The 22,960-nt window shown below is 40.4% G+C and overlaps 1 protein-coding gene across 9 annotated transcripts in view; it reads left to right on the top strand.

Moving 5' to 3' along the window:
• The window catches only part of LOC129730935 (neo-calmodulin), a 48,303-nt gene extending 26,501 nt beyond the window's left edge, over positions 1–21,802 (top strand). For 2 of the 9 annotated variants that reach the window (XM_055690590.1, XM_055690596.1), the window contains exons 2-5: positions 3,556–3,881; positions 20,109–20,631; positions 20,687–20,890; positions 20,951–21,802. In XM_055690590.1, coding sequence (XP_055546565.1) covers positions 3,879–3,881; positions 20,109–20,631; positions 20,687–20,890; positions 20,951–21,108 — 888 coding nt within the window. In that variant the 5' untranslated portion in view covers positions 3,556–3,878 and the 3' untranslated portion in view covers positions 21,109–21,802. Of the gene's footprint in view, positions 1–3,477; positions 3,882–20,108; positions 20,632–20,686; positions 20,891–20,950 lie in introns of those variants that run through there. The other 7 variants (XM_055690589.1, XM_055690593.1, XM_055690588.1 and 4 more) reach the window with 5 other exon arrangements.
• The last annotated feature ends 1,158 nt before the right edge of the window (positions 21,803–22,960 follow it).

Genomic DNA, 22,960 nt, shown 5'->3' with positions numbered 1-22,960 from the left:
TAATCATTACGATCGTTGTTCAATAAACTGTTTCTCATTTGTGTCCTGATTTTGAGACTTGTTTGGAGCGTCCTGATTTATTTTTCATATTTTAGCATTTGTCCTGGTTATTCTGAATGATACCAGTTATTCAGAAATGTTGAAGATTGTTCAGTACTTTTACCTTGACTCCGGGGCGAAACGGACTCATTTTGAACGATTTTTTTTCCTTTGGGTGAATCTTGACGAGAGACATTGTCTAGTCGTTGCAACCGTCAAACATCTGACAGTTACTAAAGGTACTAAAGCTATCCAGCTTTTTACGCACCGTAATGGCGGTCACTCCTATCCTTCCAGTTGATCTCGAGATACGATGCTGGCTTAACAAGCCAGTATAAAATACGTGAAAGCTTCGATTTTTAAATGAATGAAAAACTGCTCGGAATGTCTTGAATGACATTTCACCCATGCAAGGTACACGCTCGTAAATAATAACTCTAAAATGAGTAACATTTGACGCATTTTCGTAGAAAGTGGAACAACTCTTAAATTGAGTAACTCCACAAATACTCAAAACTGAGTAACACTAGACGTCTTTAAAATGAGTCATTATAACTCAAAATTTGAGTACGACATTACTCAATTTTTGGGTACAGTTCAGTTTCATTATTGGCTAGATATCCGTCACGGCCAATAAACGACACCACATGTTCATCAATAATTACCTTGTAATAAAAGTTAACAGTTATAATGCCTTCTGAGGCGCACACAATTAAAAAACATATGTCACAGACTGAAGCACATCATAATAACCTTTCAAAATGGACGTCGTTATATGCGACGTTACTAAGAAAGAATTTATATCAAGGGAACTCAAAAAGTGAGTCAAAGTTACTCAAAATCAAAAAGGACTTGTACTCATTTTTTGACGTCTACGAACATCGTTCTAAACTGAGTCAGAGTTGCTCAGTTCATGAGTTATTGTTTACGAGCGTGTTGAGGGGAACTGTCATTTAAGGCATTTCGAGCAGTTTGTTATTCTTCATTTAAAAATCGAAGGACAACGATAAACATTTTTTTTAAAAATCACGTTTTGCTCAGAAAATTTCTCTCCTTCAGCTGATTCAAAAAAATAGTAAAACCGTGTAAAACTTTAGGATCCAATTTTAAACAGTTCACGTGTGCTGCTTATTTTAGGTATCTACTAGCTACTCTAATGAATCAAAGTTGCAAAATTGGATCGTCCTAGAAATACTTTGAATGAATTAATGAGTGATTTGGTGATTTCGAAGTGCATATCTCAAATTACGTGTTTTTATTGATACCTCAAAAATGGAAACACCCTATATTAAATTTGTACCGGATAAAATTGTCCTGATTTCTAACCCCGACCAAATGATAACCCCAATGGTATCTATATATAATTGCATAATTTAAATACATATACTAAATATTATATCACGTATTATATTTTCATCAAAACATGATTACCAAATTCACGGCCATGAAAAACTACTAAACAGAGTGTACTGAATTTGTGACAGCGTGGTCCTACTTGAAATTTCTCTCAAGCTTTGGCATGCCTACCATCAACATAAAAACACAGGTAAACAAGTGCTGTTAGACTGATTCGGCGTGGCCAAATCTGAAAAATTTTACAGAGTGAAACTGTTTTCACAGCGTATTTACTCTCACTCCCAAGCTGCTAATTAAATGGAAAATTTGAATTGCATAAACGCAACATTTATATATCGTTTTGCTTTCATCCGAGGTTGATATAAGTGTTGAATAACTCTGAAATACTTGACGTATATTGTTGAATAAAATTGACTTAAATCATTTGTCTACTATTACACAAAGCTAAAATTTGTATTTTTTATACATAAATTTATGTCATCAGCAAAAATTACTTCACCTAGTTTTTCTAACTTCTAACATATTGTACTATATTACTACTAACTGTTTAACATGTCTCGACATTTTTTCTCACTTACATCATTTATTCATTCAAATAAAGGTCTATTAGTCATTTTACTATGCAATCGACTTATCCTGTCCTAGGAAATCTCAAAGGAAGGTAAGCTTTCTGCTGCCAACTAAACTACTAAAATGTCTAAGGAGCTATTAAGAAATATGAAAAGTGAAATTCAATTAAAAGAATAAGTTTTTTTTTTATTCTCGCTTATTTTCCGTCGGTCTAGTTCCGCCACTGTTGTGGCCAATCACCGACGCCCATGGAGGCGACTCCACACCCAGGACCCTAACTCACGACCCGTTTATTAACGGACCGGTGCCAACGGCTTTACTTCCTCATGCGATGGAAGGCGTGATCCCAGAGATTTTTCGCCTCAGAAAATCTCCCGGTGTCGGCTAGGATTGAATCTAGACCAGTTGGGTTGGTTGTGAGTGGATCACGCCACCTCACAACCATCAACACCTATGTCGGCGGTGGGATTCGAACCCAGGCGTCGAGCGTGGTTGGCGGAGACGTTACCAACCACACTAGGCCCCCGCCTAAAAGAATAAGTAGTTATAGCTGCTGTAGCTGCTCTTCGTAATCGGTTGAAGTTCATAGATATTGTTTAAAATAATAAAGTATAGTAGTTGAATACCTTTTATTAGAACCTTTCCATCTCAAGAGAAGCATTGGATGTCATACACGCTGACTTTGCTTTTTAAAATGATTCATAAAAGTTTGTAGCAGGAATTCTCCCAGAAAACCCCCTGAAATAATGTTTATCGTCGTTTTGCTTTTTATTACTGCCCGTTGGCTGTGATATCCTACAAACCCTATTGTCTGCCATGCTATGAGCTCTTCGACTGTGACATCAAACGCGTAAACAACCCTTTCGCCGCTGTTACGGGGAATGTAAATTCTGAGGAAAGTAAACTTTCAAACACAAGGATTGAGAAGGGCAAACTGAGGAGGAGTGTGACTATCCATATCTTTTAGAATATAGCCTTTATGCAGTTAATAGTGAATGACCGCCGAGTTCGTGTGGAGAAAGATTGACGTTCTAAATAATTCGAATTTTTTTTTTTTTGTTATAATGTATCAAGTTAATGGACGAAATATTTTGGCCTGTCCGTGGAGTATTTTCTGCAAGGTAAAACAAAATAGTTTCAATTTTCATCCTCGTGTGCCTTATTAATATATATTTCATAGTCAATTACAATCGAAAAACTAAGGAAAATAAATATGAAAGAACTGGGCAAAATAATTATTTTTAAACAGGGGGGAGGGAGGAGTATAGTTTTCATAACGCCATGGTTTTTGATATACGAGACTTTTCTTACGGAATAATTGTTGCTATTTCATAAATTTGACCGGTTTGGTGTCATAAGTTATAGCCTCGAGAGATATTTTTCAATTAGTACCTACTCAATTGAGTATATACATAAATAAAGTAAATTCCGATACTCCAGAGTTTACTAGGAAACAAACAGCTAAAGGACAGAGGTTAAACTCTGTTCTGAAATTACTATCATTATCATAAATAAGTAATTACAGCATACAAGCCACACACTTTCAAGCTAGAGCAGAAACCAATTAGCCGTTCAGGATTGTTACTTTAGATTCGTGATACAAATGAATTTGAGAAAATTCCAACACCCATTGCTGCATCGCTGACTGGCACCTTTTGCGGGGACAGCGAGACGGGTTAGCAGTTGAGGAAAACTTTCGAAAGCAAAGTGTTAAGAAAACCTGTGTGCAGCATCGTCAGAAACATAACCTTTGGAGCTCCATTTTGGAGGAAGAGGACTCGTTCACTCGTCCGGTCAACCAATCAGACGAATAAACGTTCCAAAAATCGTTCAAGTTGGAAGGTAAAATCTTCTCGGCGGTGAATAACTTCCTCACTGCGTCGACCCTCGTCAAGGATATCCGGCAGCTGATTATGGTAAGTTGTACTCGTGATAAACGAATTCATTTAAAGTTTTATCTCGGTGCTGGCGGTTCCGGAGGGATTTTTTCTTCCATTTAGCGCGTTTCGCAGCGAAAACTAAAAAACGAAAAACCTGCAGCTACTGCATCGTACCCTAATGAAAACGTATGTTTTTAATTAGTTTTTTTGTGGTAAGAAAACTGGTACAATAAGGCTTCAGCAGATTTAGCAACCTATTTTAATTCTGTTAAGCACTTCCTGGCTCACAAAACAAATAATTCATGATTTTTGTTTCGTCCTTCTCAGATTTAAATAAATCTCTCATGTGACTTCCTATCTGGCCCGGATTTAAGGGAGGGGGCATATACCTGCTCTACCATAAGATTACCTTGACGTACATCGTTCAACAATGCAATTTATTGGAAAATATCTTAGAAGTATCAAAATTTCTACGATGCGCTAGAAACATCAGTGTTTTGCCGAAAACTCTAAAAATCTGATTCTTAGTTATGCTATTTCTATGATGCATACATAGTTTTCTGTATTCAATGAATTCATCAAAAAATGCGTAAAATGTTCCCGGGTGGGCCAAAATATGCAGGTGAGCCAAAATACCCCCTGTAACCTTATACAAGAGTTTAAAGCAAAAAACTGAATTTTCGAACACTGCCATGCCATAGAAAACGCGAATCTTCTCAAAATCTGCCATACATAGAAGAAAACGTATTTTAAATAAAATTCTTTGAACTAAGATTATCTACTACTTGGTAAAAACGTCTTCAAGATTCAATCATCACAGTATTTAGCTAAAAAGATTGCTGAATGCACAGCAAAGGTAAATACTACTCCCAATATATAAATCGCTGGGATCAAATGCATGAATGCGTGTAGCACAAGTTTTCGCTCTGAAAAAGTTTTCAACTCAATGTATTACTTTTACATTCGAGAATCGATACTCATACACAGTTCTTTCAAGAAACAAAAAACTACTAACCACTGAAAATAAATGAAACACGGTAAAACAACGTTTTCACCTCACCACTCAAGCAAACTTTGAGTGTTTATTCCCCATTTGGATTTTTTCATCTATTCATCCCAGCGTCAGTTTTCTATGCAACTACAATAAACGTATTGGGATACATTTACTATATTTTCTATAAAGCGATGTTGCAAGAAATTAGCGGTTGCAAGAAAATGCAAGAAATTAGCGGAATTGTTCCAAAACCCGAAAAAAGTCAACTGTTCGTAAAATCGCTTGAAAATTTATCAAACCTGATTGATTTATACCAAGTTTCCTTGAAACAAACACAATAAATATAGTGAGAAACGCTGATTTGTTGAAAGTAAAAGTCACTTCATATCATAACAATCCTGCTTTGCGATTACCACATGTGCATAATTCCCATAAGTCACCCACTCGAATTTCGTTGATAAGCGACAAAGTTAATCACATCTATCCTAAAGTGTGTACAAATCACACCACTTAATCCGTGATGTGAAAACAATCAGATAACGAACAGAAACTGTTCCGTTCGTCTGTATCAGCAAGTGTGATATATTTGTTCTCCTTACTTTAGAGACAGCTCCAAGCGTTTCTGTGTGATAGATTAGTCTATTCGGTCGTTGCTCTGTGGAATCCAATTCGAAGTTTACGATAAACAGTGAATTAAAAAAGTTTTCCAGTCTGTGCTCAGGAGAGTTTTTCTGGATAGATACCTAGATTGATTTCTGTTAATGTTGTTCATGAAAGCACCATTGACAGCGCGAACTCTAATCTATTAATTCCTTGCAACACTATTATTGATGTTGATTTACTAAATGTATATGAATATAAATTTCTCCATAATATAATATAATATAATAGTTTCTCATGTTTATCATTGTGTTCATTATTATGCACGAATACTGTATACCCTTAGGGCTTATTATTTTTCAAAGATTTTCATTTATTATTATTATTTATTTTCAATTTCATCCGCCTCATAGTCTTAATGAAGTAATTTAAAAATTGGCTGGAAAAAGCCGCCTTGAAAAGCACTAGAGGCAGTTTCAAAACCGGCATAAAAATTCAGCATCTTTTTCACACAAATACATAGCATTATTCACAAATCAAACAGAAACAACGTAAAATAGATCAACACCAACAATATATAATGAAAAAATAACACCAAACACTGCTGGAGCATAGCAGGATTTTATGTGCTGTTCTAGCCACGATATCCTTGCAGCGCAGAAGTGCAACGCCAACTAGTAAGCAGAAGGTCTCGTAGAAAGACAGACGTTCAGGGTTTCTCCAAGGCAGTAAGCGACAAATTCTTCGAACAAACTGCTTTTGAATACGCTCAATTAACTGAATCCAATAATACGAATCGCATATAACGAACGCATTTTCCAGAATTGGCCGTACCAAGTTAAAAATCTGACCACGTGGTATGTGGATGGCCCCTAACAACCGTGTAATTTTTCAGATCGATCGGAGGAACTATATTTTTGCGCCCGATTTTTAAAATTTTCATACGATTTTATTTGGGAAAATCCACTTTTTCAAAACTTAATCTCTAGAGATGTCCAGTCGGCTTTTAAAAATAACTTGATACATGCTATTTGTAGGAAATATTGTCCTGGGAAAAACTCTTCTGGAGACCGTAAGGCGCTGCGATGCTTGTAGAAAAAGTTATTCACCCCAAACTGATTGAATGTCTGACGAACGGCTCACTTTTGAATTTTACTAGCAATACTGTTGCAGCATGCTGTTGTTGCAAATTCAGTCATGTGATAAGAAATGATATGGTGTAAAATTTATTATGGAGGCTTCTCCGAAGATACTATGAGCAAAAATTATACTTTAAAGCTTACTTCCACGCGAAACCATTTCTCATTTATAAGCAAGTGTGCAATAGCTGCATGCTGTAGCAGTGTTGCTGGAAAAATTCAACGGTGAGCCGTTCGTCAGACAATCCGCCAGTTTGGGGTGAATAACTTTTTCTACAAGCATCGTAGCGCCTTACGGTCTTCAGAAGAGTTTTTCCCAGGAAAATTTCCTACAGATATCATGTATCGATATATTTTTAGAAACCAGCTGGACATCTCTAGAGAATAAGTTTTGAAAAAGTGGATTTTCCCATATAAAATCGTATGGAAACTTTAAAAATCGGGCGCAAAAATAAAGTTACACCGATCAATCTGAAAAGCTACACGGTTATTATAGGACCCATAAGGAACACGAAAAGTGCATGGGAGCGAAAAAATAACACCATCGCCGAGTCATGTTTCGGACTCTTGGCACCGCTCTGATCTCGACAATACCCATATCACTTTATGCTGTTCTCCCGAAGCCAAAAGTTGGAACCATGGATTTAAAAATTGCATCTGTGATCGATTTCAGGTCACAGGTACTCATATTAGATTAAAATTTGCCATTTTGTACTGTTTACCAGAAACCTCCCAGTTAGTCTTGAGGTACGATGCTGGCCTAACAAGCCAGTTGTCGTGGGTTCGAGTCTCGGGTCGGGACGTACTGTTTTAGTAAGTAGGATCGTAGCGCTAGCCTCGCAATTGAACTGTACGCTAAACAGTTGGCTGCGAAGTCTGTGTATAAAAAACAGAAGGTTGAGTTCCGAATCGGAATGTAGCACCAAAGCTTTGCTTTGCCTTACCAGAAACCGAAAGCCATAAACTTCATAACGGCATCTGGGGTTGCTTTCGGATTTCTACCTAATAGTGTTGTATATTTCTATGTTCGAGAGCATTCCGATTCCGAAAATACTCATATTGGGTAGTATTGCAGCTCTGATTAGAAAACATCTACTTTAAGAACAAGGCTCCGCATTTTTCAAAAGTACAATAGTACTTTAGTTAGCATCATAGAATTTTACTGGAAGCGTAATTAATTTTCCCATCGATTACTGCAGAAATGAAGAATATTCTTTGGTAACTGACTGAGTTATAGGCCTTTCAAAACTGGATAACTATCGTGACGCTTTCAATATTTAGGTTTTCATTCAACACCCTTCTATCAGAAAGTTAAAACGTAATTCTTCGTCAAAAAAATACTTTACAATGCATAATTCATTTATTTTTACAACACTTACTTACTTTACTTATTTTGGAGGCGACAGACCGATTATCGATCCAATGCCGAATCCAGAATACGTCGCCATGTCCCTCGGTCTTGGGCTGCTATCCTCCAATCGCCCCTAACACCTATTTCGCGTGCATCCTCGTCGACAGCACACATCCAACGAGTGCGGGGTCTACCTCGAAGTCGTCGACCTCTATCGGGATTCCTGCTAAATATAGCCTTCGCTTGACGCTCATCCGGCATTCTCGCTACATGCCCAGCCCACTGAAGCCTGCCGTGTTTTATCCGCTTGACTATATCCGCCGATTTGTATGCCTGGTACACTTCATGGTTCATGCGTCTGTGCCAAACACCATTTTCTAGTTTGCCGCCAAGGGTTGAACGCAAAATCCTACGCTCAAAAACACCAAGAGCTCGCCGATCAGCCTCTTTCAGCGTCCATGATTCATGGCCGTAGAGGGCCACCGGAAGAATCAGTGTTTTATAGAGTGCAAGTTTAGTTCGAATTTGCAGACTGCGGGACCTTAGCTGGTTACGTAATCCGTAAAAGGCCCTGTTTGTGGCTGCTATCCGCCTCTTTATCTCACGGCTAACCTCGTTGTCACATGTCACTAATGTGCCCAGGTAAATAAATTCGTCGACTACTTCAAATGTTTCCCCATCTAGCACCACCGCAGCACCAACCTCCGACGGACTACCACGCACTCTGCCAGCCACCATGTATTTCGTTTTGGCAGAGTTTATGACAAGCCCTAATCTCGCAGCTTCTCTCCTGAGAGGTCCGAAGGCCTCTTCCACAGCTCTACGGTTGATACCAATGATGTCGATATCGTCCGCAAAACCGAGAAGCATGTGCGACTTCGTAATGATGGTGCCGCTTCTCTGCACACCAGCCCTCCGTATAGCACCTTCCAATGCGATGTTGAACAATAAGTTCGACAGCCCGTCACCCTGCTTCAAACCATCTAACGTCACGAACGAGTCCGATATCTCACCGGCTATCCTGACGCTTGATGTAGAACCTTCAAGGGTGGCACGTATCAGCCTAATCAGCTTTGTTGGGAAGCCATGTTCCATCATAATCTGCCATAACTCATTCCTCTTGACTGAATCGTACGCTGCCCTGAAGTCTATGAACAGATGGTGCGTCTGCAAGTTGTATTCTCGAAACTCATCGAGGATTTGTCGCAAGGTAAACATTTGGTCCGTCGTGGAGCGTCCCCCTCGAAAACCGCATTGGTACTCGCCAACAAAGGTCTCCTGCAACGGCCTCAGTCTGTGGAACAGGATGCGGGAGAGAATTTTGTACACGGTATTGAGAAGTGTTATGCCCCGATAATTGCTACAGTCCAGGCGATGGCCTTTTTTGTAGATCGGGCATATGAGACCCTCCAACCAGTCCGAGGGCAATTCTTCATCAGACCACACTCTCAGCATGATCCGATGGATGGCACGATACAGCTGTTCGCTCCCGACTTTGAAGACATCGGCGGGAATGCCGTCCTTCCCAGCTGCCTTGCAGTTTCTCATCTCTTTCACTGCTTTTTTCACCTCGTCCATGGATGGTGGATCTACAGCTGACCATCATTCTCAATAGTCATCCTGCTCCTTTCGACTCCACTGTTTCCCTCACCGTTCAACAGCACACTGAAGTGTTCCTTCCAACGCCTGGCCACCTCTGTTTTATCGGTTATCAGGTTCCCCTCCCTATCGTTGCACTTGACAGGAGCTGACACGTTTCGATTCCTGATTCCGTTGACCTTCTTGTAGAAGCTCTTCGCATCGTGCCTGGAGAAGCAACCTTCCGCCTCCGTAAGAATACGCTCCCAATGCTGTCGTTTCTTCCGGCGGTGGAGTCTCTTTTCAGCGGCTCTTGCATCTCGATATCTACCCATGCTCTGACGAGTCACAGCCGTGGCCAACATGTGACCCCTGGCGCGGTTCTTCTCTTCCGTCACTCGCTGGCACTCAGCGTCAAACCACTCATTGGACGCAGCTGCCGCAGTTGTACCCAACACTTCTCACGCTGTAGTGCTGATCGAACTGTGGATGTACCTCCACTGTTCATTCAGGTTCCCTTCAGCTCTTTCCTCAATCCGTTCATCAACTTTCTGCGAGTACTCTGCAGCTACTCCTTCAGTTGGTAGCCGCTGGATGTTCAACTGCATCCTCCTCGTTGCCTTGGATTTCAGCACGTTGGACAGCCTGGCGCGGATTTTGGCTACTACGAGATAGTGATCCGAGTCAACGTTCGGTCCTCTGAACGACCTCACGTCTGTAACGTCTGAAAAGTGCCGTCCATCAATCAGAACGTGGTCAATTTGAGAGCAAAGCTCTCCATTCGGGTGCATCCAGGTGTGCTTACGTATGTTCCGGCGTGCAAAATAAGTGCTACAGATAGCCATCCCCCTAGCTGCAGCGAAATTAACAAGCCTCAGGCCATTGTCGTTCGTAGTAGAGTGGAAGCTTTCCCTACCAGTTACGGGGTGGAAGAAGTCTTCCTGCCCGACCTGTGCATTTGCATCTCCGATGACAATCTTTATATCGTGTCCTGGGCACTCATTGTATGTCTTTTCCAGGAGCTGATAGAACTCCTCCTTTTCGTCATCGGGTTTCTCGTTGGTCGGTGCGTACACATTTATTAGGCTGTAATTGAAGAATTTGCCCTTAATTCTCAACACGCATATACGGTCACTGAATGGCCTCCATCTAATGACACGCTTCATCTGTTTTCCATTTAGCACGAAACCGACTCCTCTTTCTGCTTTCACGCCGCCACTATAGTAGATGTGGTACTTAAATGAAGTGTCCGCAATAGGATCTACTGCTCGGAATTCGCGTTCTCCCGATTTCGGCCACCGCACCTCTTGGATAGCTGCAACCTCCACATTCACCTTCCGCAGCTCTCTATCCAGGATACTTGCGCGTGCCGGTTCGAGTAGAGTCCTTACATTCCAAGTACCGAGTTTCCAATAATCGTTGTCCTTTTTCGTTCGCCTAGGTCCGTGCCGATTATTCCGTTCCGTATTTATATCTGGATTGTTCGTAGTATTTAATATTCAGTATGCTGCCTTACTAGGGCTGCAATACCTAGTCTCGCGACGGGGCTGCCGTCTTTGATGTAGCTGGCGAGACACCGCGTTTCATGATTCAGCCGCCCGCTCCGGATCAGACGCTGTTGTACGCCGCCCCTAACATGGGGAAACAGCCACGTACGTTCCCCCTTCCCAGTCAGCATACGACCAAAGTTTCCACCGGGGTTGGTTACCCGATCTCCGCTAAGGTTACTCGTATCCCGGTCGGCACCACGTGGAGGTTGGGATAGGAGTTGCTGGACAGAGGTGAATGACCACAATAGGATCTCAAGTGACACGTGTCCAACCATTCGCCAACCAATTTTTACAATACATACATACTGAATTAGTAAGTTCACACTTTTAGTAGAATATGTACTAAACCTCTGGTGTATTCGCCGTGCATCAACCGGATTTTCAGCGAACACCAGTTTTGCAGAATAGTTGTCCAGCAATCGTGCAACATGTCCTGCCCACACACCGTTCTCCTGCACACCGTCGTTCGAAAACTCCGAGTGCTCACAAGTCCTCCTTGAGCAGTGTCCACGTCTCGTACCGGTAGAGAACAGCGTTTTGTACAGAATACACTTTGTTCCAAGGCTGAGTCTGTTCGACCGCAGATACTTGTGAAGTCCATAGTAGTCACGACTTCCGTAGATAATTTGTCTCCAGATCTCATGGTTGGCATCGTTGTCCGAAGTTACCAGTGAGCCAAGGTGGACGAATTCGTCGACTACCTCGAGCTCATCCCCGTCAATCGTCACAGTACTGCCTAAGTGGGCTTTGCCATGTTAGGTTCCGCCAGCCAGCGTGTACTTCGTTTTGGACGAATTAATCTTTAGCCTAACCTTCTCTGCTTCGCGTTTTAGCCTGTTGTACTGCTGTCACCGTTTCAAATGTTCTGCCGACAATGTCTACGCTATCGGCAAGCAGATTAATTGGCTGGATCGATCGCAAATCGTGCCGCTCGTCGCATAACACCTTCTAGCGCAATGTTGAACACTAGGAAAGAGAAACCATCACCTTGCCGAAGTCCCCTGCGGGATTCGAATGCACAGGATAATTCACCCGAAATCCTCACATAGCACTGGTTTCCATCCATCGTAGCCTTAATTAGTCGGATCAGCTTCCCGGGAACGCCATTCTCGTACATGATCTTCCATATGCGGCTTTAAATTTGATGGTGCGTAGGAACTCTGTGCTCACGGAAATTTTGGAGGATCTGCCACAAAGTGAAGATCTAGTCCATTGTTGACGAGCCTACTACTTCTACGAAGCCAGCTTGGTAACTTCCCTCACTCATTTACTAGTGGCGACAGACGTTGGACGATGACTTGGGAAAACACTTTGTAGGAGGCGTTCAGGATGGTGATCGCACGATAGGTCTCACAGTCCAGTATGTCGCTTTTTTGTAGATAATACATATAACCCCTTCCTTCCACTCCTCCGGCAGCTATTCGGTATCTTAAATCTTAACAGTCAGTCGATGCAGGCACTCGACCAACTAATCCAAGTCCATTTAGAAAAGCTCCGCTCCGACATCATCTTTGCCGGCCAATTTTCTTAACTTCGCCTATCGTTCGGAGTGGCACGTCTTCTGTTTCTGCTGCATCGACAATGAATGTCATTTCCATCACTGTCTTGGTCCAATAAGGAATTGTCGCCCAAGTAGAAAGTCGAATTTTTCGACTAGCGACATTCGATTTTTCTCACATACCGTACATTATACTTAATGTCGGAAGTAATGCGCTGTATAGCAAATCAGATGCGCTATACAGCGCACTACTTTCTACGTTAAGTATAATGTACGGTATGAGAGTAAAATCGAATGTCACTAGTCGACAACTCCAATTTTCAACTTAATGCATAATATATACGAAGGAGTGGCAGATGAGCGTGGTCAGGGGGAATCTATCTGTCAAATATCGTGTAACCGTAACCAACATATATGGCAACAAGGCGTCCGGTTGTTTTGGATGTTGTCGTTTTGATCGAAGCTAAATTTAATAGAATTGGAACGTTCTTTTTTGACAAAAATCGAGAAATTGTGAAAAACTTTAACTATTAATGCGTTGCGTAGTGAAATTTTGTGGAAGCAACCTGTATTTGGCTAAAAGTGATAAAGTTCCATTGCCACACAGGTAATCTATCAAACGTTATGGACCAACAAACTTCATGGACCAGAATTGATCTGCGATAACGCACACATATATGAATTTTGACAGCAGTAAATCCCCCCTTAGCTTGTTTGCTAATGTTAGATAGCAACATTTTTCGCGTGCTGAGATCGTGACGTCACAACAATCAATAATACACAGTTTGGCGCAGGAACATGTATGAATTTTGTTAGAAATTGAAATTGAATTTATCGTAAACGCCGATAACGATACCGTCTGTTATCGTTATCGACGATGACGCTTACGTCTTCAGACATTATCGTCATTGTCAATGACGATAGCTACTAGACGGTATCAAATCAATAACGTTTGTTTATTACCATCCACTGCAATACCATCTTTTGCTTTATTAGATATATCATTTAGATGCATTTTAAATGCAAATATGACAATGCTACATACCTTACTATTCGAATTTGTGCTTTAAAAAGCGCCTCATAAGCTAAAACAATCAAAACTGAGAAATTTATTTTCCTGATGAGAAGCGAAACATAAACAAATAAGGAAAAGTTTCTTTCTGTTGCCTAGTGATGTTTCGTCTCCAATCCTCCGAAGTGAAAGAACGCTTGATCAAGTCGTACAACATTCGCTACCACAGCAGACAAAACTGGCATAAGGCGTTAGTGAGCTGATAACGTCTAGTGACTATCGTTATCGCCGATATCGTTAATGTTTGAAGACGGTAGCGTCATCGTCAATAACGATACCATACGTTATCGGTAACGGCGATGACGATTATCGACGATAATCTATCGTATTAACAACCTCGATCATCATCATCATCAGAAAGAACATATGTCTCCCAGGTATTGTCATAGATTACGAGATGTTTTGAAATTGACTGACGAAAACGATAACGTATTCTCTTGTAAATTACTTTGAATGCCTATGCCTGAATATTTCGTATTTTCAACCTCTTGCGATCAACGATGAATCGTAGGTCTTTGAGTTTTTAAGTGTCTTTTTGACAATTGATCGGTGGATGAATATCGTCGTAAGTAGAGCGCTCAGACATTGGTTGACTCGCTTCATCCAACAAGCCACCGCCGGCCCCAGTCGAAAAAAAACATTCTCGTCGGTGCTTTTACCTGCTCGACCGAAGGAGCGCCTTCTTCAGCTGATGCATTTGCCTCGTTCCTCTGCCTCGTGTGGTAGCTCTACTACCAGCGCGGATCTGGCTCGCACCGTCCGTGATGATAGATTCACCGGTGGAAGTGTAAAAATTGGTTGAACGGCTGAAACGTAAACAATTACTTTTGGACAGATTGATACATTACCTTCCGATACATTACCTTCCGATGCTGCAATGCACCGGCAATCGGCCTGGAACCTATGTTCAAAATCCTCCGCGCGGAAATGTTGTGAGCAAACATAAAAGTTCGCGGGAAGATCCGGTACCCGACAGAACAAACACCAGCGTTTCTCATCATCGGGAATTTTGGGAGAAGCATGTATGCTTATGCCTAATTTTTTGGCTCCCGAAACCGAAACACCACCAAGTTTAACTGAACACGATGGCAATCGCGTTTTTTGGTAACCGTAGAACATTAAAAACTTGAAAAAAGAACAATTTGTCGAATATCCGCACTGAATGCCGAACGTAAACGATTGTTGTGACGTCACAACTTTTTACTCGCTACCTCTGATCGCATATTGAAATCGGGTCTGCCACTCCTTTGTAATATACCTTATTGGTCTTGGTCCTCTTGCTGTACGCCATTCAAATATTTCTCGAGGTCACCTCATGATCGTCCACCAGAATACTTCCTTCCTTATTATGGCACATTGCAGCTTGCGGTACAAAGCCTGTGCGGGTTGTGTTGAGTTTCTGGTGAAACTTTCGCGTCTCATGAGAGTAATTCAACTGTTCTAGTACCTCTAACTCTGCCTTTTCCTGACAGCACTTCTTCTCTAGGATTAGTTGGTTATGCAGTTTTATCTTTTGTCTAAATCGCTTCACGTCAAATCGCTTCGCAACATTAGCACCCACGTAGCGTTCTTTTCATTCAACACCTGCCGACACTCACCATCGAACTCCTTTTTTCGTTCCAAATGCCGCAGCACGTTCTCTGCTACACTGGCTGTTGATGGCTGTTTTCACGGTGCTTGAACAGTCCTCGAGAAAGGTGTCAACCAACTCGCCCTCTTCTTGAAGCGATGCTTCAAGCGCATGTGTGTAACTTTCAGCGACGTCGCTGGCGCCTGGGTAGGTTCTGTCATCGATGATGCCCGAGAAGTACTGACCATCTACCAATACGTGTTCGATTTGCGGTTCTGTCTGATTTGGTGACCTCCAGGTGTACCATTGCTAGAGGTTGTGCTGGAAGAAGGTACGTACGTACGTACGGCCATATTTTTAGAGGCGGCGAAGTCGATGAGTCTCAGGCCGTTTTCGTTAGTCAGCTGGTGCACGCTGATCTTTCTAATTACCGGTTGAAGCTCCTCCCTTTGGCCGACCTGAGCATTGTATGATGATATTGATATCATGATATCATGGGTAACGGTCGTATTCGGCTCCAGCTGCAGGTAGAATTTCTTTTTATCATCATCGGTGCTTCCGAAGTGAGGACTGTGCACATTGATTTTGCTGACTTTGATGAACCGGCTTTTGATCCCCAACCGGCACATTCGGGAAATGATCGAACAAAACCCAATCAACCGCTTCTGCATCTCGCCCATCACGATAAAAGATGTACCCAGCTTATGTGTAGCCGCAGCCCTGGTATATGGTATGACCATCCTGAAACGTACGTACCATAGAATCTTTTCAACGCACCTCCTACAGCGCTGCGATTTCGAAGAGCCGCAACTCTTCAGCCGCTTCTAACATGGAGAACAGACACTGTTTCGAGCCGTTCCTAACATGGAGGCCAGATGCTCGAATTAGCTCCCGAAAGGAACCCCTCTTTTCTGTCAGCATACGACCAAGGTTGGTTATCCGATCTTTCCTGAGGTTACTCGTACACCAGTCGGCACCACGAGGAGGTAGGGATAAGAGTTGCTGGACAAGAGGCTAAAGGATCACCAGTGATACCTCACATGGATCTATTTTATACCTGCAGATAAAAGATGTGCGATGGTGCGCATTGTCCAGCTTATGACCAATCAGAAACCGTTCCGTTCCGTTTACCTTCAAATTTTACTATTTTCCTTCAGAGTAAAACTGCTTACTCCTTTTTAAACTTTTCTTTGTTCATTTAAAGTTAGAATATGGAACATGATCTGAGCCTTTCGTGAACCCGAAATATATGTATTCTCAAAACACATTCTCATTGTTGAATTTCGTGCAATTCCGTATTGTTGTGTTGAATAAAAGTTGAAAAAAGCGTTTCTATTAGTTATTACTCGTAGTAGGGGTACCTGGGGTAATAAGCATCGTTGAGGCAAGATGCACCCCTTCTGATTTACAATGGAGAAACATTTTAATAACAAAATATCAATTCTATTATTTGAATCTATGCTTTCTTTAGTCACCCTGTCAATTTGGCAGCACTAAAATGTCAGAAAATGTGAATAAATACAAAAAAAGTTTTCGTCGCATACGGTCTAATTTTTTTCTCAGCTAATTTAAGAGTTTTTAGCTCTTAAATTGATGTTTTCCACCAGCGGAAAGTGTAATTACATCGAATATATGTCGAGCAACATATTTCTGATGAAATATCGGTAAGTTTCAATGAGAATTACCGTTATGTAACCAGAAACATTCTCTTGTTACATTCGGGGCATAACGCTTCCCTTAGCTCGGGGCAAAGTCTCTGTGTAAACAAATTTTTTGCTTACATTTCATCTCGTTTCCAGCATTGTCCAGAAGTCCAATCGGCGGTCATGGATCGTTGAACAGCTGCGATCGGTGCTAGAGGCAATCAAAAACGGTGTTTCCAAAAACCATGCCGCTCGAGTGTATGGAATTTCATAGAAAACCTTTTTGCCTTTATTTATTAGATGACAAAATGAGTCGTAGGCCGCCCCAATATTGTAGTGCATTCTGCTCCGTAGACGGGGTGCTTTCTACCTCATTTGCATGGTGCTTCTTGCCCCTTTGTTGCGGTGCATTTTACCCCAGGAAGAGTGCATTTTGCCTCGATTTACGACTTTTATAAAATATTACACTCACTCAAAAAATGTGTATTATGCATTTTCTATAATGTTTTAGCATCAGATGCGAGTTTGAATGAACAAATAAGGGTTTTATTATATTGATCAGTGTATAACATTGGTTTTATCTCTCAGCTTTAACAACAATATACTCTGCTTTCGTTAACTGGTGCATTTTACCCCAGGAACCCCTATGCTTTAAATTCTTCAAAGCTGTGTTGTGAAAAAAATTTCAAAGCTACTTTTTGTTGCTCAAACAGTAGATTTCGGAGCATTTTTTCAACACATTGCTGTGAATAAATTAATCCCTATTTTAGCCAGCAAAATGAAAAATCAAACAGTGGAACGGAAATTGCGTTTAATACACCCAAGCTCAATGATAGTATTAGAAGATTTGTCTCTCGTTTTATTAATATTGCTCGAAAAGTAATGAACGGAATAAAACAGCTCAGATTTTCAGACAAATTAAAAAACAAATACCGTAAAAGAAATTTTTATCCAGCTTGAGCTTCGGTTAAATGTCAAAGGTGTGCTTATGTTGCCAAAATATGTTGTTCAATTTCGTTTGTGGTTTCTGAAAACTATAATTCATTACCGACTGTGGAACTGGAATCATCAGCATGCTATACAACAGTCAAGCTTTGTTTGCGGTTTATTAACCGCTAGCCAGATGGCAACAGATGCAACTTCATACAGCTTGAAAAAGATGAGCAAAATCACAGTATACAATTTCACGGAGAAAAAAACTTTTCTTGTTGGTTGAAAACTTTTACTTTTACGAGGCGAGTAGCTGCAGCGGAGAGAAAATTAAAAAAGTTAGAATTGCCCACCATACCACATTACAATCATTGCCGACCCCAGATAAAATTGAGCATTTTTTCTTGGAAAAATTACTTATTGTGTCTAGTGCTTACCCTGGGTACCTACGTCAACAAAAAACCTGTTTATGCTGCTGCCAGCTCTGTTTATACTATTCACGATTTAATCTCTCAGTGGCATGTGTGTACGGCTGAACCGATGAAATATCGATAACCAACAAGCGTTTACTCATAGCGATAAAAGAGTTTCTGGATCATTCCATCCTCCACATGCCTTCCACTGAACGGAATATATTATGTGGTTCCAGCCTGGTAGGGTAATCGCTCCATTATTCATCCCAACAGCATGGTGCACCTATATTCATCTTATTTCTCTCATTTGTCCAATTTACCGTCAAACTTCTACAAATTTTTGAAAGTAAATCTATTTGCTTCTCGATTTTCTCAAGTGGCTGTAAGTTTTACGTAGAAAATATGGTAGAATTTGACGAGAAATTGATCAAAAAGGCGTGATAAGATGATTATAGGTACTGAGATGAATATAGGAGCGGTTACCCTATAATAACAAAAAATAAATAATACAAAATTTTTTTTTCTAGAATAGACACAAACATTACTGAATCAATTAAACATTTTTAATTAAAAAAAATTCTATGAAAAAAATTTAACCAGAAAATCTATCGTTTTTGTGCCGTTTGTTGCCAAGAACCATACTGTTCTGTTGTCCACCATGCATAAGCGAATATCATTTTTAAAATTCTTCACAAGTAAATTCTAAAGTCCGCACGAATTAAGTTTTATGTGGTGGACAAATTAGCCTCCCAGCTGGCCGCGAGATTCGGTACTAACCCAACAAGGCAGTCGTCGTTTATTCGAATCCCGGCTCAGGAGAAACTCTTAGTGTGAAAAAGGATCGCAGTGCTCTCCTCGTAATTGTGCCTATACAATAACAGTTGTCCTCGAAAGCTGTGTATAATAAACAGAAGGTCTAGTTCCGATATGGAATGTAACATAAAGCCTTCGCTTTTTTGTGGAGAACAATTAAAAAATCCGACTTTTCATAATTTGTTCCGACACCAGACTGTGAAGCCGGAAAAGATACACCAAAAAGAGGAATTGAATGAATGGAACCTATTGTTACGACTCTTACATTGCATTTCTTGAAAAACTTTAAAAACATTTCGCAACATTGAATATCTTTCGTCGAGCGTAAAATGAACCCTAACAAAAGTAAATGTAAATAAAATGTAAAATTCTTTTTCAAAATTTTTAAATATTGTTTGTTAAATACTTCGAAAGTGATTCAAAAGCAGAGGTAATCCCACTAGTGATGAAAACTAGGAAAAAATTAAAAAGGTCAGGCAATTTTAGAATTTCAACAATCTCATCAAGCTTTATGTCTACTCAGTCTTGCACCCTAGCTTAAGGTTGTTTGCCTCATAATTATCTCTCGCTTTTACTTTAGTGGGTGGTAAACGAACCAAGTTGTAGGACCCTTTGGGTGGCTGAGCGTAAATCATACTTCATGTTGAAAGACACAATTTGTAGCACAAACAAGCAATCGTCGTAAAAATACACTTACTAAGCTTAACTTTGAAGACTTAAAGAAAAAATATATATCCGATTCACACCGTATGAAGTAAACCTAAACAAGTATAATTGGAAAGCTCTATGCAAAAACTCTTTATTTTTATTCATCATAGAAAATGCAAACTGTGAAAATTAACCTTCGCTTGAAATTTTCTAGTGCTACAAACCTTCGAAAATCTGTGTTTGAGTATCGATTGTTGACTCCAAAAATAACCCTCTGAGCTGAAAAATTTGTTTGCTAAAACCTTTGTATTAAAACTCAAACTTACAACACTCTCATGGAACTGCTATTTTGAATTGTGGATTATTCAATCAGATTTTGTCATTCTACAGAGTGTGACCAAGCCTTTTAAGATATTTCTCGATGTTTAATACTCATGTTCGTGTTTTTCTCGATTTTTTTCCAGACTAAACACTCCAACGATCCAGACATAACTGCTTCGCAGCCTCAACAAACTGATCAGGACTCGAACCAGAACAATCAGAGTGACAACAGTTCAAGCTATCCATCGCAACGGTTGGCCGGGACGTCGTACGATCTGAGCGCCAGTTCCGCAGTTAGCCACCGCAACATGCGTCGTGCACATCCTGCCGACGGTAGCAATCAACTAGTCCAAGAGGACAACAGCAATCAGCTTGCGAGTGAGTGCTCCAGCCTAGAGGAACACGTTATCGTCGAAGGAGTGCATCCACATACCCGTCGATCGCAAACATCCGAATCGATAACGTCCAGTAACTTCAATTACAGTATGAACCGACGGTTCATCTCCAAAAATCAGATGAAGGAGTTTCGAGAAGCGTTTCGACTATTCGATAAGGATAATGATGGTTCCATCACGAAAGAAGAGTTGGGAACTGTGATGCGTTCGTTGGGACAATTCGCCCGTGTTGAAGAGCTAGAGCAGATGTTAATGGAAATAGATGTTGACGGTAATTTTGCAACTAGAAGGTTTCTTTGAAGTTCTGAACTAAAATATATTTGTAGGTGATGGAAATGTAAGCTTCGAAGAGTTTGTAGACATTATGTCCAATATGACCGACACCGTTGCGGAAGCTTCTGCTGACCAAGAAGAACGTGAGCTGCGGGATGCTTTTCGCGTTTTCGACAAACACAACCGTGGTTACATTACGGCTTCGGACTTACGGGCTGTTTTACAATGTCTCGGAGAAGATCTCGACGAAGAAGAGAGTTTGTAGTCCAAATTCTCGCCCTGCTTCTGTCGATTGATATGATATTATCCTATTTCAGTCGAAGACATGATCAAAGAGGTCGATGTTGATGGTGACGGAAGGATCGACTTTTATGAGTTTGTACACGCTCTTGGAGAACCGGAAGATTCACAAGAAAACGATGACGAAGAAGAAGCGATGTCACTGAGATCGGCATCATGTGATGTTAATGCCTAATTCGATTCAACAAAATAGTGACTAACAAACGTTTGAACATTTTCCTTAGAAAAAACGATTTTCGCGGCATTCAACAGGATGTTTTCAATACAAATATAAATATCTCCCAACCAGTGTTTCGTCAACTCTTTAACGAATTTGTTCAAAATATAAGTTTGACAACGTTTAAAAAAAAAATAAAAATATTCGAAGCTAACTTATTAAACATAAATGCACACATATCATAATTATCGCCAATTTTAAAATTTATATACACATGCATCGGGCACACCTGAAATGTGATGCTGAAGATACCAAATCAAATCCAGAATAAACAAAAAAGAAAATATGAATGTTGTAAATTTGAATCTTTTAAATGGAAAAAGTTTTTCAATCATTAATCATTTTGAATAATAAACCAAAATTGAATACCAGAACTAATCATTTCGTATAATAAACTAGATATTGAACTAAACGAAACAAGCATTTGTAAAGCTATTCGCGAGATGCAAAACATCGGACGTCCCAATAATATCTACAATATAACCTGTGACGCAGCATTTTAACGCCAACGGCTGTCACCAAAAAAAGGCAGGAAACATTAACATCAACTTTTACAGATTTACGACTTTATTGTTATACATTAGTATGAGCCTGTGAGCAATCTTTAACTTATCATGTTGACTAATAAACTCGATCCTATGTGTTACCGTCAGTGCAATATTTTATTCAATTTCGAATTGATTTATAGACGTTTTTTTATTAAAATTTCAACATGCGGATTGACGATGAGACTCAGACTGAAGTAAGATTTTTGCATTCGATGTGGTTTTTAAAAACAGCTGAGCGTGGGTTTTATCGACATCTCACTCATTGACCAATATGAAATAGACCCTTTTTGATGGGGAATTAGGATTACGTTGTCCATTGACGTTTTGTAATAAATTTTGTAATAAAAAAGACCCTAAATACATAGTCGTACGCAAAATTTCCGCTTGGAAGAGTTTAGCGAAACTATAGGTTTTAAACACAATAAGAAGCTTAAAAAGTATGAAAACTGCTTTATTTCGCATGTACTGTTCTAAGGTTGATCTATGTCATTTGGTTAAAAAATGCGGGTATCGCGTTTACTTTTATGGTGACATGTCAATCAAGTCATTCTGTGCCGAACACGCATCAGTATCGGGCGTGTTTGGTGATCGCTCCTATCTATACCTATAAAAATGCAGTCCGGTCTGTCTGTCGGTCTGTCTGTTGGTCTATCTGTCTGTCTGTCTGTCTGTCTGATCCATATAGGCTCGGAAACTACCGAACCGATCGACGTGAAAATTTGTATGTAGGGGTTCTAGGGGCCGAGAAAGGTTTTCATGATAGTTTGAGACCCCTCCCTCTTCTGGAAGGGACGGCCCCCATACAAATGAAACACAATTTTCTGCACATCTCAAAAACTAACCAAGCAAATGAAACCAAATTTGGCATGTGGATATTTTTAGGAGTGACAAATATGTCCATATTAGTTCGACACCCCTCCCTCTTCTGTAAGGGAGGGGTTCCATACAAATGAAACTCAAATTTCTGCATATCTAGAGAACTAACCAAGTAAATAGAACCAAATTGGGTAGGTGGATGTTTTAAGGGGTAACAAATATATCGATAATGATTTGACACCCCTCTCTCTTCAACAAGGGACACCCCTCCCTCTTCAACCACGGACCCATACAAATGAAATACGAATTTCGCACAGCTCGAGAACCAATCAACTAAATACTATCAAATTTGGCATGTGGATGTTTTTAAGGGTAACAAATATATCCATAATGGTTTGACACCCCTCCCTCTTCTATAAGGGAGGGGTCCCATACAAATGATACTC

Source organism: Wyeomyia smithii, chromosome 3 (genome assembly GCF_029784165.1).
Source record: "Wyeomyia smithii strain HCP4-BCI-WySm-NY-G18 chromosome 3, ASM2978416v1, whole genome shotgun sequence".
Classification (NCBI taxonomy): Eukaryota; Metazoa; Arthropoda; class Insecta; order Diptera; family Culicidae; genus Wyeomyia; species Wyeomyia smithii.
Note: the sequence above shows the minus strand (reverse complement) of the source record. Positions and strands in the feature narration are given on the sequence as shown.